At 68.7% G+C, this 14,304-nt stretch overlaps 3 protein-coding genes across 7 annotated transcripts; 1 reads left to right on the top strand and 2 right to left on the bottom strand.

The window, feature by feature from the left end:
• The first annotated feature begins 659 nt into the window (after nt 1-659).
• On the top strand, nt 660-2,882 carry JMJD8 (jumonji domain containing 8). 4 transcript variants are annotated; one of them, XM_068420078.1, is made up of 9 exons: nt 660-755; nt 827-910; nt 1,063-1,111; nt 1,224-1,320; nt 1,429-1,497; nt 1,639-1,702; nt 1,785-1,852; nt 2,061-2,144; nt 2,279-2,882. In XM_068420078.1, exons 1-9 carry the CDS (start codon nt 667-669, stop codon nt 2,542-2,544), a joined length of 870 nt encoding a protein of 289 aa, XP_068276179.1. In that variant the 5' UTR covers nt 660-666; the 3' UTR covers nt 2,545-2,882. The 4 variants fall into 4 exon arrangements, with proteins under 4 accessions (XP_068276179.1, XP_068276180.1, XP_068276182.1 ...); XM_068420079.1 differs by having other exon boundaries at nt 1,583-1,702; nt 2,010-2,144; nt 2,279-2,455; XM_068420081.1 differs by having other exon boundaries at nt 1,583-1,702; nt 2,279-2,455.
• STUB1 (STIP1 homology and U-box containing protein 1) lies at nt 2,664-6,756 on the bottom strand. Its single transcript, XM_068420077.1, has 7 exons — nt 6,530-6,756; nt 5,527-5,725; nt 5,248-5,413; nt 5,012-5,102; nt 4,425-4,481; nt 4,113-4,229; nt 2,664-3,651 (listed from the first exon to the last, which is right to left on the bottom strand). Exons 1-7 carry the CDS (start codon nt 6,704-6,706, stop codon nt 3,526-3,528), a joined length of 933 nt encoding a protein of 310 aa, XP_068276178.1. The 5' UTR covers nt 6,707-6,756; the 3' UTR covers nt 2,664-3,525.
• A 1,352-nt stretch (nt 6,757-8,108) lies between these two features.
• RHBDL1 (rhomboid like 1) lies at nt 8,109-13,194 on the bottom strand. 2 transcript variants are annotated; one of them, XM_068420274.1, is made up of 8 exons: nt 13,156-13,194; nt 10,941-11,099; nt 10,487-10,711; nt 9,684-9,832; nt 9,479-9,591; nt 9,119-9,219; nt 8,476-8,536; nt 8,109-8,380 (listed from the first exon to the last, which is right to left on the bottom strand). In XM_068420274.1, exons 1-8 carry the CDS (start codon nt 13,192-13,194, stop codon nt 8,109-8,111), a joined length of 1,119 nt encoding a protein of 372 aa, XP_068276375.1. The 2 variants fall into 2 exon arrangements, with proteins under 2 accessions (XP_068276375.1, XP_068276376.1); XM_068420275.1 differs by lacking the exon at nt 10,487-10,711.
• Nucleotides 13,195-14,304: the final 1,110 nt, after the last annotated feature.

Here is a 14,304-nt window from a genome sequence, read left to right on the forward strand (position 1 = left end):
CCATACACGTCATTCTCAGTATAGAGTGGGGGGATCATGAGGGTCTCGGCTCCTGCCATGGCCGGTGTCCAAACAGGACTCTCTTTTCCTCCTGCCCCTGACCCCAATCCCTGCATCCAGCTCACATCCAGCCTGGACCTTCCCGGAGCCTTCCCTGTACTGCCTGTGGTGACGTGACCAACATCAGGGGAGCTCAGTCTTGGTTCTGTATATATTTGTATATATTTAATTATTTCCATTATCATTATTATACTCCTTTTCCTTATTCTAGTTCATTAAAACCCTTTTACCTTTCTAATCCATAACTCTCTCTCCCTTTTCTCTTTTCCTTCCCCTTCTGGGGGAGGAGGAGGGTTAATAGCGTCTGCCACGGGTTTAACACCCAGCCCATCTTCACACCCTGACACCCTTTAAGGCGCGGCCCCCTCAAGCCGTTGCCCCTTTAAGGAGCGGTCCCTTTCAGCCGTTGCCCCTTTAAGGCGCGGCCCCCTCAAGCCGTTGCCCCTTTAAGGAGCGGTCCCTTTCAGCCGTTGCCCCTTTAAGGCACGGCCCCTGCCGCGATCCGTAGAGCGGCGCCCAGCCAATAGCAGCGCGCGGCGGCCGCGGTGCATGCCGGGAAGGGTAGTCCGCCGGCGGCCCCGCTACCGGCGCCGGTCCCGCTCCCCGATGGCGGCGGCGCGGCGGCTGCTCCCGCTGCTGCTGCCGCTGGCCTGGGCCCGGCCCGCGGGCTGCGCCGACCCTCCGGACGGCGGCTGGTAAGGGGAAGTGGGGGGCCGGTGCGGTGCCGGTGCCGGTTCCGGTGCTTGAGCAGAGCCTCCCGTTGCAGGCTGGCGGGCACGGTGCCGGAGGAGGAGCGGTGCACCGTGGAGCGGGCCGACGCCTCCCTCACCTACTCCCTCTTCCTGCAGCGGTATGGGCGGGGGGAACCGGGACCGGGGCCAGGCCGGTGGGGAGGGTCGGGGTGCCCCGGGGCTGGGGGGGTGGTGTGGGGACGGCCCCGGTGCGGTCGTTGCCCGTGCGGGACCCCGGTGCGGTGCTCTGACCTCCCCCCCCCACGCCCAGGTTCGCCTTCTCCCGGCCGCTCATCCTCCGCGGGGTCACGGACAACTCGGTGAGTGCTGGGAGGGGGACCGGGGGGGGTCCGGGGGGCACACCGGGGCCCCGGGAGCGGCGGCGGCTGCATCCCTGCCCATCCCGGCCCCACCGTGCCCCCCCCTCGCCAGGCCTTCCGTGCCCTCTGCACCCGGGAGAAGCTGCTGGCAGCCTTTGGGGCCCTCCCGGTGCGGCTCAGCACCGCCAACACCTACTCGTACCGCAAAGGTGAGGGGCAGGGCCGGGGTCCCGCGGCCCCCCCGGTGGGCACGGCCTGCCCCGGGGTGTGGGGGTACCGGCACGGCCCCCCCCAGCTCTGCCCTGCCCTGCCCGCAGTGGACGTGCCCTTCCAGGAGTACGTGGAGCAGCTGCTGACGCCGCAGGATCCGGCCAGGCTGGGTAACGGTGGGTGGCTCCATCCCGCACCCCGCACCCCCCACCCTTCCTCCTCACCGGCCTCATCCTCCCCATCTCCCCCCCCCACCCCCAGACACCCTCTACTTCTTCGGGGACAACAACCTCACGGAGTGGGGCCCCCTCTTCCAGCGGTACGTGCCCCCCCCGTTCCGCATCCCGGGCACCAGCCCTGCCTACAGCTTCGGGGTCGCAGGTGGGTGCCGGCAGCGGTGGGCTGGGGACGGGGTGGGGTGAGGGGGGGGCTCCCCAGCACCAACCCCCCCACCCTGCCCTAGGCTCCGGCTCCGGCGTCCCCTTCCACTGGCACGGCCCCGGTTACTCCGAGGTGATCTTCGGCAGGAAGGTGAGGGTTGATCCCTGGTATTTAGGGAGGGGACAGAGTAAAAGACCCCAAGGGGCGTCCCCTGAACACGGCAGGATGGGGGAGCCCCCCCGGGGGCTGAGCCCAAGGGGCTGGAGGGGAAATGGGGGGTTGTGTGTCCCCCGCCGGTGTCTTCCAGCGCTGGTTTCTGTACCCGCCGCATAAAACACCCCACTTCCACCCCAACGAGACCACGCTGGCCTGGCTCCACCGCACGTACCCCGCGCTGCCGCCGGCCGAGCGGCCGCTGGAGTGCACCCTGCGCCCCGGGGAGGTGAGTCCCGCCCGGCCCTCCCTCACCCTGGCTCTCTGGAGGGGACACCCAGCCAGCACCCACCCTGGGGCTGTGGGAGGAGGCAGGGTGCACCCTAAGGAGCCCATGGGGACCCCCCTGGTCTCTCCCGGCAGGTCCTGTACTTCCCGGACCGCTGGTGGCACGCCACGCTCAACCTGGACACCAGCGTCTTCATCTCCACCTTCCTGGGGTAGAGCCGGGAAGGACGAGGACGTGTCACCATTGTCCTGCCCGCGGCGGCAGCTCCTGCCACCACCAGCGAAGGGCAGCGCCAGCAGCCGCCCACTCAGCTACTGGTGTGGGGACCAAGTGCCTGAAGACATTCTGGTTTTTACTGGTCTTTTTCCCTCCCCCTTGGATTAAAGTTGTTTTGCTGTAACGCTGCGTGTTGCTCCATCCCCGCGCCGGGGTGCAGGCAGGGCTGAGCCGTGGGATGGCACCGGTTCCCGAGCAGGACGGGGCCTGCCCGGTGCAGGGATCACCGTGAACCACTCCAGCTCTTTTTTTCCCACATTTATTGCTGATTTTTTTAATATTTTTATATTTTTTTTTTTAATTGACATTGGCAAACTTCCAGAGGACGCTCAGAAGCCAGGCAGGCTGTCGGACTGAAACGCTGCCGTCTCAGTCACCCATGGAGTCGTTGGGTGTTTTTTTTGTTTTTTGGGGTTGGTGTTTTTTTGTTTTGTGGTTTGGTTTGGGGTTTTTTTTTTTAAAGGAATTTCATTAAAAGGAAGAAGAACTTTAACCCGGGCGGTTCTTCATCGGGAACCACGGTCCCAGCAGGTGAGGGGATGCGCGAGCAAGCCCCTTCCAGCCCCGAGGGCAGCAGTTTCCCAGGGAAATCTGGAGGGCGAGTCGGCAGCCGCAGCGGGAACGTTGGTCTCCCACCCCAGCAAGGAGAGAGGAGGACACCACCATGCTGACAGGGAGGAGACAGGGCCAGACCAGCACCAGGCGCTCGTCCCAGCACGCTCCTCGCGGCACCTCCCCGGAGCAGGATGCGATCTTTGGGGATTGCTGAGGGAGATGCTGCTCTCCAGGCGATGAAGATGATGGTGAGACCTTCCAGGCCACCGCGACGAGCCAGCCTTCTCCAACCCACCAGGAAGGTCTTCCTCCAAGCGCCGGGGGTCAGCTGGTGGAGAGGGGAGCTTGGGGAGCCTTTCGTGCCCGCCCAGCCACTGCGGTTCCTCGGGAAGGGGAGATGGCGCCGCGCCCTCGCCCAGCGCTGCCGCTGGGTCTCTGGGCACCCGGAGCCAAGGGGGAACAGCCGGAGAGCGAGTAAGGCATGGTGCCAGCCCAGCGAGAGCCGTCTGTGTGGCCGGGGGGGGCGAGGGGGGGGCACAGCGCTGCCCCCTCAGTAATCCTCCACCCAGCCGTTCTCCGAGATGAAGGCGTCGATCACTTCCTTCATGGCGAGGTTGGGGATGAGCTGGTCCTGGGTCAGGGGACTCCGCGTCACCGGGTCAAAATGCCCCACGCGCTGCAAGGGAGGAGACGGCCGCAAACCGGTTACTCCACGCGCCCGGCCTCGGCCCCGGGGCACAGGCAGCCGTGGGGCCAGCGCCGTGACACCAGTGTCATGACATCTGTGCTGGCATCCGGCAGCAGCCAGGCACCCACACGCCTGCCGGGGAGGGGAGGAGGGAGAGCCCCCCCCTCTGAAGGTGCCTCCCAGCAGGATGGGAGCAGGTCAAGGCACAAGAGTCCTGCCAAGAGCCGCCTCCTCCTCAGGCAGGGCCTGGCAGCGCCCGCCACCTTCCTGCCTGCCCTGGCACCTCTGTGGGGAGCCGCCCAGGCAGGTAACTGGGACCAAACCCAAGGAGGGTTTTGAGCCCTTAGTTGGGCAGGCAGCTGCCTCCACGTGCAGGCAGGAGCCTGGCAGAGGAGGGGGACTGCAGGCACGGTCCTGGGAAGCCCCCGCTGCCTCTGGCCCGGTGGTACCTGGAGATGTTCCTCGATGTCCTTTCTGTCGTAGGTGATGCCGCTGGGCGTGATGCAGGGCTCTCTCATCAGCTCAAAACTGATCTTCCCGCACAGGTAGTCAGGGATGTCCCGCTTCTGGCTCGAGGGAAGCAGAGTTGGGTCAGGAGGGGCTGGGTGAGCCCAGCAGTAAAAAAGAAGAGGGCTGGGAGATGGCACAGGCTCAGAGGGGGGAGGTGGGAAAGATGGCAGAGGTGGCAGCACGGACTAAAGCAGGGTTAGGGCGAGCAGCTGTAGAGGGGGAGAAGCGGGAGCGCAGGCCGGGGCACTCACCTTCCTCTTCTCATCCACTTGAGAGAAGAGCTCGTCCATGTCTGCCAGGTACTTGTCCTGAAAGAGAAGGCCGTGAGGACAAGGGGACCCTGGCACATGGGGGCTAGGGGTCCCCAGGGAGAGCCCTGAAGCCTCCCACCGCTGCCACGGAGGCGGCAGGTCCTGGGTGGCCCCTCTGCCTTCACAGCCCCCGGCCGGCGCTCGCACGGCTGGAGGCCGAAGCGTGTGGCAGGAGTGATCCAGCTTAAAAATAACCTGCCTTTGTGGGGCTATTTTTATCCTGGGATTAGTCCCCTGCGCCGGGCCAGCGCCCAGCCCCACGTGCAGCTGAGCCGCTGGAGAACAACAGGTACAGCAGCTCGGGGAGCACAAACAGGCGTCACCGCTGCCGGGCTGGGACAAGAGGGGACAGAGCAAGGGCAGCTGTCGGGGGGGGACACAAATGAAGGCTGGGAAGCCGTGCTCTGCCCTGGGACCTCCTGACTTCCATCTGCACGGCTGCAGCCACCCACGGGGATGAGGACGGGACGAGGAAGCCCCCGGCTCACCTCCCAGCCTCCACGCGCAGCCCCCGCTCCCCCGCTCACGTGTTTGGCCTCGATGCTGGCCAGCTGAACTCGGCTCCGGCTCTCGTCCGTGTTCTCCTCCTGCTGAGTCTTTCGGCACTCGGCCAGCTCCCTAGGAGAGAGCCGGGAGATGAGAAGCGACGGAGGGACGCTGTCGCTCCCTTCCTTCTGCTGCCCTAGCCGCAGAGGCACCGCACACAGAGCTGTGACAGCTTGGTGGCACTGAAAAAGCCTCTACGGGTGCCACCCCGCGTTACCTCTCCTTCTCCGCCATGATCAGCTTGGTCAGGTAGGAGTGCAGCTCGTTCTCCTGGTTGATCCGCTTCTCCTCGATGCTGTTCCAGCGTTTCTTCTTGGCGATGCGCAACGCGCTGGGGATGTCGTCCCCGAAATTCAGCCGCTGCTCCTTGGCGAGGTTGTAGGCTGGGGTGGGAGAAAGGGCAGCTCAGAGCTGGCGCTGGCTTCCTTCCTGCCGTCCCTGTCCCTTTGCCGGTGGATGGGCGGGGAGGGGGAACACGGGCACCGTGCCCGCTCACCTCGCTGCAGGTTGGCGATGGCCTCGTCGTAGTTCTCCATCTCCATCTGGCACTGGCCCAGGAAGAAGTGAGCCTTCACCGACTGGCCGTCCAGCTCCAGGGCTCGCTTGCAGTCCGCCAGCGCCTTGTCGTGCTGCTGCATCTTCAGGTAGCAGAGGGCTCGGTTGGTGTAGTAGACGGCGACCAAGGGGTTACGGTTCTGCAAGGCGAGACCCGCGTTAGGGCCAGTGACGGCAGCGGCGGGCAGGGGTGACAACAGGGTGACTCGGTGAGCCGGCTGCACAACGCCGTCACCTGGGTGAGAGCCAGGAGCGCCGGCGCAGGCTTGTACCCTGTGGGGAGCTGCCGGGATGGGTGGGGGACAAGCTGTTGTCAGAGCCCCTGGGGCAGCCTGTCGTTGTCCCCCCAGAGGGGACAGCCCCCCCAGCACCACGCTCTTGGCTGGGGGGCTGGAGCCCCAGGGGGGTCTGCCCTACCAAGCCCAGCCTGGGGATGGGGTGGGGTGAGGTAGGGGGGGACAGGCCCAGGCCGGGGGGTACCTTGGCAGTGGGTGGACACAGGAGGGTCCAGCCGGGGGTGGGACAGGCCTGCCTGGGGGGTGTCCAAGTCCGGAGCGGGGGCCAGGCCCAGAGGGGGTTGGCTAGGTCAGGCCTAGGGGGATTAGTCCAGGCCAAGTTTGAGGGGGGGCCCAGGCCCCGGGGGGGGCATCCAGGCCCCAGGAGCGGGATATAGGCCCAGGGGGGAGCCCAGGGCAGGGGGGTGCCGTCCCGGGGGTGCCCAGGCCAGGCCCGGGGGGCGGCCCAGGCCCGGGGAGGGGATCCAGGCCCGGGAGAAGGAACCAAGCCCGGGGGGGGGCAGTGCCAGGCCCGGGGGAGGGATCCAAGCCCGAGGGGGTGCCCAGGGCAACGGGTGCCGTCCCGGGGAGCCCAGGCCAGGCCCGGGGGGTGTGTCCCGCGCCGGGGTCGGGCCCAGCCCGGGGCGGGGGTGCCGTGGGGGGACTCACGATGGCGCGGCCGTAGCAGGCGGCGGCCTCGGGGTACTTGCGGCCGCCGAAGAGCCGGTTCCCCTGCTCCTTGTGCTCCTGCGCGCTGTGGCTCTTCTCGGGGCTGCCGCCCCCCGCGCCCGGCCCCGTCGCTCCGGGCCCCCCCGCGCCGCCCTCCCGCTCCTCCTTCCCCTTCATGGCACCGCCCGGCCCGGCCCGGCCCGGCCCGCTGGGGCCGCCGGCTCCGCTGGCTCCGGCCGCGCACTGCGACAGGCTCCGCCGCTGCCGCCGCTTCCGGGGCGGGGCCGGAGCGGGGGGCGGGGCCTGAGGGGAGGGGAGGGGCCTGTGAGGGGACGAGCCGGGCCGGGGGCGGGGCCTGAGGGGAGGTGGGCGGGGCCTGGGGCGGGGGCGTGGTTTGTAGGGCGGGATGGGGGGGGCTGGATATGGGGCTGGATGGGGGGGTGCGGGGGTGCGGGGGGGGGCATGGGGGTGCGGGGGGGTTGTGGGGCAGGATGGGGGTGCGGGGGTGCGGGGGGGGTTGTGGGGCAGGATGGGGGTGCGGGGGTGCGGGGTGGGGGTTGTGGGGCAGGATGGGGGTGTGGGGGTGCGGGGGGGTTGTGGGGCAGGATGGGGGTGTGGGGGTGTTGTGGGGCAGGATAGGGGTGCAGGGGTGCGGGGGGGTTGTGGGGCAGGATGGGGGTGAAGGGGGGTGTTGTGGGGCAGGATGGGGGTGCGGGGGTGTGGGGGGGTTGTGGGGCAGGATGGGGGTGCGGGGGTGCGGGGTGGGGGTTGTGGGGCAGGATGGGGGTGCGGGGGGGGTGTGTGTGGGGTTGGATGGGGGGGGGGGGGGTTCAGTGCCCAGCCCATGCTGCAGCCCCCCCCCCACCGCACCCCCAGCACCCCCATTGACCCAGCAGGGCCCCAGCAGGGATGGGGGGACACCCCCAAAATCCCTCCCCCCCGACAGACGCAGGTCCCGGCAGTGTGCAAAATATTTATTTATACTCCAAAAAGGTCGAAGGGGGGTGGGGGGGTGTCGGATCGGGGCCCCCCCCCCCCCATGCCCCCCTCCCCGGGGAGCAAAGCGGGGGGGGGCTGTGCTGGCGGGGGGGGCACTGCTGCCCCGAGTTGTGCCGGTCTCGGCCGTCCTGCAGGGCGACCCTTTGCTCTCGCTCATTTATTTCTATTTCTTTTGGCATATAAAAAAATAAATCGCTCCGGTTTTGGCACCAGTCCTTCGTGTGAAAGTGCAGGTCCTGGGAGGGGGGGCAATGACCTGACCCCCCACCACCACCCTGGAAAGGGGGTATAGGAGAAAGCGGGGGGGTTCCCCCTTGTTCCTTACTGGGGGGGCACATCCTGAGCCCCGTGGGCACCCCGGGGTGGGGGGGAACAGCGAGGGGGGGGGTGCCAGGGGATATTTGGGGGGGGGGACGCAGCCCATGGTGTGGGAGGGGCGGCGCGCTCGCTAGCACCGAGGGGGCAGGCGACAAGGGGGGGGTGGCCTGTCCCCATGTCACGCGCAGGGACCCCCCCCCCTCCATTTCCACCAGTAGAGAATAAACAAAAAAAAAGGGTATTTTTTAGGGGGGGGGTTGTTTTATGGCGGGGGGGGGATCTGTGCCCCCAGCAGGTCGTAGGCGAAGATGTTCCAGAAGACAGCGAAGAGGAGGAAGGTGCCGTAGGAGAGGAGCAGCACCCACCAGCCGCACTGCGCCCGCAGGCTCTCCTCGTAGCTCCGCAGGATGGTCAGCCCCATGCTGATGCCCACGATGGCGCCCGCCAGGTGGGCCATGAAGCTGGGCTGGGGGCCCGAGGCCGGCAGAGGAGGGGAGAAACGGAGCCACACGGCGCGGCCCACCTCGGAGCTCACTGGAAGGGAGAGCCGGGGGGTGCTGAGCGCCCCTCTGCCCCCCCCACCCCAGCCATGGCACCCCCGGGGGGTGGGGGCACGGCCGGGTACTCACTGCACACCAGCGCCAGCACCATCCGCAGCAGCTTGTAGGGGCAGCGCATCCCGGCCCAGTTCTGCGGGGACGGACAGACAGAGGGACGGGGGGCTGGCACCGGCGATGCCCCAGCACCGGGATGCCCGGCGTGCCCCAGGGGACCTGTGCCCTGTCCCCATAGACCCCCCTCCCAGGTCCCCACTCCTCCACACCCACCCCTGATACCACCCGAGATGCTCCCCTCTGTCATGGTGCCCACCCCCAGTGCCACCCCACAGCATCCCCCCACCCAGTGTCACACTATGCTGCCCACTCAACAATGGCACCCACCCCTGATGCCACCCCCCCCCAGTATCACACCACACTGCCCACCCTACAATGACACCCACCCCCAATGCCACCCCACAGTGTGTGTGTCCCCCACCCAATGTCACACCACACTGCCCACCCCACCATGCCACCCAATGGCACCCACCCCTGATGCCACCCCCCAGTGTCACACCATGCTGCCCACCCTACAATGGCACCCACCTCATGTTGCCACCCCACAGCATCCCCCCCCCCCTCCCAGTATCACACCATGCTGCCCACCCTACACTGCCACCCAAAGCACCCACCCCGGTGCCCCCCCCGGTGCCCCCCCGGTGCCGGTGGCACTGACCATGACCACGTTGGCGAGGTGGGCTGAGCAGAGCGCGTAGACACCCCCCGAGCCCCCGACCAGGGGGGCCCGCATGTCCGTGATGGAGACCGTGAGGGACCCTGCGGGCAGGGGCAGGGGTCAGTGGGGTCCTTGTGCCCCCCGAGCATTAATTAATTACCATCCACACTAATTAATTCCAGGCTGCTTTGCCCCCCGCTGGGGCAAGCGATGCTGGCAGGGCAGCGTGGTACCCAGCGGTCCAGAGCGGGCAGCGAGTGCATCCCCGTGGCCCCATCAAACTCGGGGTGCCCCTCCCTGTGCCCTCCCCGGGGCTGGGGACCGCTGGGGACAGTCCCCCCGCCCCGGGCACGCACCCACCTGCCAGGACGCCGGCCAGGTAGAGGAAGCTGATGCGCAGGATGCCGTGCACCATCTCCAAGGGCACCCCGATCATGAGCTGCAGGAGGGCGTTGAACCCCAACTGCTCCAGCCTGCCCGGGCACAGCAAGGGGACACGCGGGGGCTCAGCCCATGCAGCACCTCCCCACCCCATATGTGTCCCCCTCCCCAGGCAGGGACCTACCCCACGTGCATGAACATGTAGGTGAGGAAGCGCCAGGCGCGCGCCCGGTGCCCGGGGTGGTAGATGAGGGGGCTCTTCATGTACTCGGGGTGGTAGGTCTGCAGCACCCACTTGTTGAGCCGGGCCCCGTAGCAGAGGAACACGATGATCTGCACCAAACGGCCCCAGCCGTCAGCCCTGGCACTGCCAAGACCCCCCCCCCATCCTGTCCCTCTGTCCTGGGGCCACCCAGCCCCTCTGCCTCAGGTCTGAACCCCGCCATGACCACCAGGACATCACAGCTGGGGTCACCCATCCCCTCCACACTGAGTCTGAGACCCCGGATGGGCACCGGCACATCACACCAGGGGTCACCTGTCCCCTCTGTCCCGGGTCTGAGCACCACCATGGGCAGTGAGACATCACAACCAGGGTCACCCATTCCCTTCACCCTAGGTCAAAGACCCCCATATGGGCACCAGGACATCACAACTGGGGTCACCTGTTCCCCCCCACCCTGGGTCTGAGACCCCCATGGCCACCAACATGTCACAGCTGAGGTCACCCATCCCCAGTCCGAGCCCCCCATGGCCACCAGCACATCACAACCAGGATCACCCATCCTCTCCACCCTGGGTCTGAGCTCCCCATGGCCACCAGCACATCACAGCTGGGGTCCCCCGTCCCTCCCACCCTGGGTCTGAGACCCTCATGGCCACCAACATGTCACAACTGGGGTCACCCATCCGCTCCACCCCAAGTCCGAGCCCCCCACAGGCATCAGGACTCTCCAGCCAGGCTCAGCCCTGGTGCCAGCCCCGTACCTGGGTGAGGGTGACGGCTGCCATGAAGACGGGGGGCGGGCACGTGCGGTGCTGGTAGAAGTACCAGCGCCGGTCCATCTCGCAGGGCAGGATCTCGTAGGCCACGTAGCGAACGAAGCGCTTGTAGAAGCCGAGGCCGGTCTCGTCCAGCAGCACGTCGCGGGGCAGCGCCCGCTGCCCGTTGGCGATGGCGCGCTTGAAGCTGCTCGAGCGCTTGCTGCTGATCTGCGGAGAGAGGCCGTGCCCGCCGGAGCCGCAGGGGCACCTCGGGCTGGTGGGCTCGTGGCCACCCCCCGCCACCACCCCAAGGCTGTGCCACCATCCCATGCTAGGGGAGATCCTGGGGACCACCGGTGTCTGCCCCCCACCCCTGGGGCACAGGGAGATGCCCAGTGCCCACCCCGGGCTGGCACCCGGCCGCTCGCCCCCATCCCCGTGGTCCCCCGGCACTGACCAGGTCTACCAGCTCCTGATAGCAGACCTGCCCCTCGTCGTTGCCCTGTGCCAGGGCCACCAGCATGTCCAGCTTGGCGGGGTCCAGGGGCAGCTCATGGCTGTGCACCAGGCTGGCGAACGTCTCCACCCCGATGAAGCCGGTGTTTTCAGGGTCAAGCTGTGGGGCATGACACGGGGCATCACCTGGGTCGGGCAGGGAGACCTTCTGGTGGCCCTCACCCTGGCCTCAAGCCTGGTGGTATCACGTGCTGCTCCACGACACCCCTGCGAGGGAGGCTACAACCCGCACCCACCCTGTACCCCATGCCGTGCGGGTGCCCTGTGCCATGTGGGTTCTCTGTGCCATGCGGGTGCCCCATGCCATGCGGGTTCCCTGTGCCATGCGGGTTCCCTGTGCCCTGTGGGTGCCCCATGCCATGCTGGCATCCCCGTCCCCCCACAGCGCAGCCAACACTCTCCCACTCAGCTCTTTCTCGCCGCCAGCCAGGAAGCCACGACGCCAAACACGCACAGCATCAGCCTCCTCCTCCTCCTCCTCCCACTCCTCCCGCGCACCCTCGCTGCTGGGCGCTGGGCTCCGCCACGCTGGGCACCCTGTGCCGGGACACCCTGCGCCATCCCCGGGGCTCCCGGCACTGACTGGGCACTCCGAGCCCTCCGGGCACCCCGCTCCAGTGGGCACCCAGCACCACGGGGCACCCAATGTGGTCCCACTTGCAGAGCTGAGGAGCAGGGTGGCACGAGGACAGTGGAGATGGGCAGAGGGTCTCGATGGCCGGGGCACAGCTGGAGCCCTGCCAAGGGTGGCCGGGACCCCGTGCCCTGCAGAACTACCCTGCCGAGAGCGCTGGGTTTGCTCCCTTTATGCCAGGGAATGAAACACAGGAGAGGAAACTCGTCCTCATGGGACGGGCAGGGGAGGGAGCGCTGGGGGGCATGGGGTCGTACCCCCACCCTGGGGTGCACCCCGTCCCTCCGGCCCCGCAGGAAACAGCCAAAGGCGCTTTCCCACGGAGGGCACCAGCTGCCTGGAGGCCCTGCTTGAGGTGGGCATGGGTGCGGGGTGATGTGGGGTGCGGGGTGTGGGGCGCGGGGTGCGGACAGTGCTTGCAGCCGCCAGCCCGTGGGAGCAGCCCCAGCCACCGGGGTGCAGGAACACCCCAGTACCACCCGTCCCCTGCACCCCACAAACCTCACACGCTGCCCCACAGGTGCCACGTGCGTGTGCCACGCCGGGACCTGGCACACGCCGTCCCCACGCGCTGGCACACGCCGAGCTCACCCCGGAGAGACCCAGAAGCCCCTCTCTGCTTTGGGGTGCATCCCTCCCCACCCCAGCCCCTCTGACCCCCCCACAGCCCCTCGCGAGGGCCCGATCCCTGCCCCCCCCAGCCCCTCGGTCCCGCTCTCGCCCGGGGAAGATGCTGCCCAGCTCCGAAGGGCTCCGGAGCGCCCGGAGCCCCAGCACCCGACGGCGGGGTGACACGGGGGGACAGCACCGAGGGACCTGGCCAAGGTCACGGAGCCAGCCGGGGGCAAGGGGGGCCTGTCAATATTCCTGCCCCCCAATAAATCCCCTCGCCGTCCCCAGGGGTGGCCGCTGGCTGGGTGGGGACGGAGGGACGCGACGGCGGAGCACCGGGGTGTCAACGCACCGGGGCCTCATCCTGCCGGCGGCGCTGAGCCCAGCACTGCGCAGCGTTAACGCTTCCCGGCCCGATCCTGCAATCAGGTCACGGGGCTGGGTGCAGCCCCCGGTGAAGGCGGGCGAGCTCCGGGCTCCCCGGCTGAGCCCCGCGGCAGCCCCGGGGCCCATCCTGCCCCCAGCCCTGGGGCTCAGCACCCCCGCAAGCCTCGGCTGCTCAGCACCCCTCGTCCTTGGGGGTGCTCCCGGCAGGATGCGGCCCGGGGGCTGGCGGAGCGCCGGGGTGAGGAGGCCACAAGTGCGCTGAGTTGCGCGGTCTCAGCAGCACGAGGAGGGGGCCGGGGCCCCCGGGGCAGTGACGGGGGGCACCGGAGGGTGCTCGGCGGGGCTGGCCGGCACCCGGTGCAGCAGCCGTGCCCGGTGCATGCGAGCATCCCCCCGCCGGTAGCGCTGCCCGGTGCCCGCCCGCCCCCCCCTCTCCCTCCGGAGCGCAGCCCGGTGCCCGCCCGCCCCCCGGCAGCCCCGCCCGGTGCCCGGTGCCCGGTGCCCCCGTCCCCGCCGCTCTCACCTGCTCCTGGATGAGCTGGAGCAGGGAGCTCCTGTCCATGCACTCGGCGGGCGGTGGGCTCCGCCGCTCCCCCGCGCCCGGGGCCGGCGAACCGGGCAGGGGAGCGGCGCGGGCGGCGGGGGCGGCGGCGGGGGGCGCTCTCCCCGCCAGCCCCGCGTTGCGGCGGGCCCAGCAGCGAGCGGCGAGCGGCGGCAGCGGCAGCCGCCGGTGGCAACGGGGCGGCGGCGGCGGCGGCGGCGGCGGGGGCGGGAGCGGAGCCGAGCGGAGCCGAGCGGAGCCGCCCCCGCCGCAGCGCACGGCGCAGCGCACCCCCCCCCCGCCGCCCCCCCCGCCCGCCCCCCCCCGCCGCCGCGTGGGGAACCGGGACCCGCCCCGAGACACGGCCCCGGGAGGGAGGCGGCACCGGGCACCGGCAGCCCGGGGCGGGGCCTGCATCCCAGTACGGGTACCCACATCCCAGTACAGTACCTGCATCCCAGAATGGTGCCTGCATCCCAGTACGGGTACCCACATCCCAGTACGGTACCCACATCCCAGTACGGTACCTGCATCCCAGAATGGTGCCTGCATCCCAGTATGGGTACCCGCATCCCAGTATGGGTACCCACATCCCAGTATGGTACCTGCGTCCCGGTGTGGTGCCCGCATCCCAGAACAGTACCTGCATCCCAGTATGGGTACCCGCATCCCAGTATGGTACCTGCATCCCAGTGTGGTGCCTGCATCCCAGTACAGTACCTGCAGCCCAGTACTGGTACTCACCTCCTGGTACAGTACCTGCATCCCAGTACAGTACCTGCCTACTGGAACAAGAATCTGCATCCCAGTATGGCACCTGCATCCCAGTATGGGCACCAGCATCCCAGCACCAGGCACCTGCAGGGTCTGGCACAGGCTCCTGCAGTCTTCACCTCCGTCCTGCCCTGGCACCCGCAGCCCAGCACGGCTCCGGGCACATCCCCCGTGGGTGCCCCACTGGGCACGGGGCACACGGTGCCTCCGGAGCACAGGGCAGCCTGGGCCCGGGTCCCCGTGGCCTGGCACCCTTTACATGACGTGCACAGCGGCACCCGCCCGGGCCAGCTGCCACCCGTGCGCCCTGTCCCCTGGGGCGGCACATCCCTGGGACCCAGCCCTGGCACCGTCCCC

This window comes from Nyctibius grandis, chromosome 30 (genome assembly GCF_013368605.1).
Source record: "Nyctibius grandis isolate bNycGra1 chromosome 30, bNycGra1.pri, whole genome shotgun sequence".
NCBI lineage: Eukaryota > Metazoa > Chordata > Aves > Nyctibiiformes > Nyctibiidae > Nyctibius > Nyctibius grandis.